Source organism: Acanthamoeba castellanii (genome assembly GCF_000313135.1).
Source record: "Acanthamoeba castellanii str. Neff unplaced genomic scaffold scf7180000084566, whole genome shotgun sequence".
Classification (NCBI taxonomy): domain Eukaryota; phylum Discosea; order Longamoebia; family Acanthamoebidae; genus Acanthamoeba; species Acanthamoeba castellanii.
The window spans coordinates 66,003-67,590 of NW_004457302.1; the positions used below are offsets into that span (position 1 = coordinate 66,003).

The 1,588-nt window shown below is 50.6% G+C and overlaps 3 protein-coding genes across 3 annotated transcripts in view; 1 reads left to right on the top strand and 2 right to left on the bottom strand.

The window, feature by feature from the left end:
* ACA1_330660 (SNARE associated Golgi protein) overlaps positions 1 to 126 on the top strand; it is a gene marked incomplete at both ends in the record, with an annotated part of 2,023 nt that extends 1,897 nt beyond the window's left edge. The window contains one exon of the mRNA XM_004334447.1: positions 119 to 126. Coding sequence (XP_004334495.1) covers positions 119 to 126 — 8 coding nt within the window. The remainder of the gene's footprint in view (positions 1 to 118) is intronic.
* Positions 127 to 558: 432 nt separating this feature from the next.
* On the bottom strand, positions 559 to 861 carry ACA1_330770 (CsbD family protein; the record flags this gene model as incomplete). The annotated part of the gene is made up of 1 exon (XM_004334448.1): positions 559 to 861. The coding sequence occupies one exon, from the start codon at positions 859 to 861 to the stop codon at positions 559 to 561; it is 303 nt and encodes a 100-aa protein (XP_004334496.1).
* A 219-nt stretch (positions 862 to 1,080) lies between these two features.
* Positions 1,081 to 1,582, bottom strand: ACA1_330780 (uncharacterized protein; the record flags this gene model as incomplete). Its single annotated transcript, XM_004334449.1, has 4 exons — positions 1,081 to 1,126; positions 1,174 to 1,285; positions 1,381 to 1,424; positions 1,515 to 1,582. 4 exons carry the CDS (start codon positions 1,580 to 1,582, stop codon positions 1,081 to 1,083), a joined length of 270 nt encoding a protein of 89 aa, XP_004334497.1.
* Between the last annotated feature and the right edge of the window lie 6 nt (positions 1,583 to 1,588).

Sequence of the window (1,588 nt, forward strand, 5' to 3'; positions counted from 1 at the left end):
ACACATACACGTCGTCACAACGTGCTTCACCGCCTGCGCCACTGTAATATATCCAGCTATCCATTTAAATTATTTCTACATATATCCGCATATCCATACACACTGCGTTTGCTGACAGGGATGTGAACACATCCTCGACACAAACAAAAACCAGGAGTACGAGGTCATGTGGCTGGCGAAGAGGCAGGAGCAGCCCTCCTTGCTCATCAATGTATAAGAAGAAGGAGAATGGTGGACACGACGAAGAGGAAGAAAGAGCGAAAGAGAGACAAACATCCGGAGTATTTTATTTTACATTTTATTTTTTTGCGAAGGGGTACACCCCTTTACAATTATTTATTTGTTGTTTGTGCAGTATACCAGCATGTGTTGCCAAATAATAACCCTTGGACCAGATCCCACAAACCTTCACTACCGCTTGAATTGAAACAAGGAGACACAAAAGTAGAGTGTATAGTTTCTTTTTATGTGGGACGAGATATCAAGTGTGATGCACACTCAGTATGATCACCGTCACTACCGACAAGAAAGAATGGGGCGTTGTTGCGGTGGTGGAGCTTAGATGTTCATCTTCTCGCGAGCTTCGCCCTTGAGACGATCGCCCTTGCCCTCGGCCTGCCACTGCTCATTGCCGAGAAGGTTGCCGGCGGTCTCCTTGATGTTGCCCTTGAGCTTGTCCTTCTCGCCGATGGCCTTCTGTTCGGCCCTGGCAGCCTCGAGCTGGGCGTCGCCCTTGGCGCCCTGGGCCTTGCCCTCGGTCTCCATCTGCTTGTTGCCCATGGCCCAGCCGGCGTTCTCCTTCACGGCGCCCATGGCCTTGTCTCCGTAGGCGGACGTCTTCGAGGGCTCGTTCGACGACATGTTGCTGGTGGTAGTTGGTGTTGGTTGAAGAGTTGGTAGTTGTAGTTGTTGTGGTTGAATGATGAATGCTGGTTCGCAGAGCCTTTTTGTAGGTGGTGGAGAGACGTTGATGTAGCCAAACCGAACGAAAAGCCAACGGCCGATAGGTTGGAGCGCTATCGAAATTTAGAAGAAGTTGTGCCCCTGTTGGTCAATTTTAAGGTTCGCCCGAAATCCCTCTCAACCTCTTCCCTTTGACTTCTCGCATGTTTGCGTACTGTTACAACTGTTGGCCTAAAAAGGAGCGTGGGTGCAAAGTGCAAAGCGCTGTACCAGCTGAAGAGGAAGGTGGGGATGAAGTGGTTGATGAACTGGCAGTCCTGCTCCAGGGTGTGCGCCCACAGCTTGGAGAGGTTGCAGGGCGTACAGCAGTACCACGTGAAGCCTGCAAACAACAACAACAACAACAACATTATGAGCCTCGAGGTGAAATGATGTGTTTTGAAAGAAGAAGAAGAAGAAGTGGGAAGGGCGCCGTACAGCAGTAGAGGCCGTCGTTGAAGTTGCAAGGGTCTCCGCAACACCTTTGAGGGCGAAGAGGAAAAGAAAAGGATGAGGAAAAAAGAGGCAGAGAGACAAAGGAAGAGCCCTAAGACTAGTAGTAGGGTCCGTACGGGCTACACTTCCACAGCTCCCAGCAAGCGCCACCAGCTCCGGGCCAAACAGGGTTCAGACACGCCATCTTCTT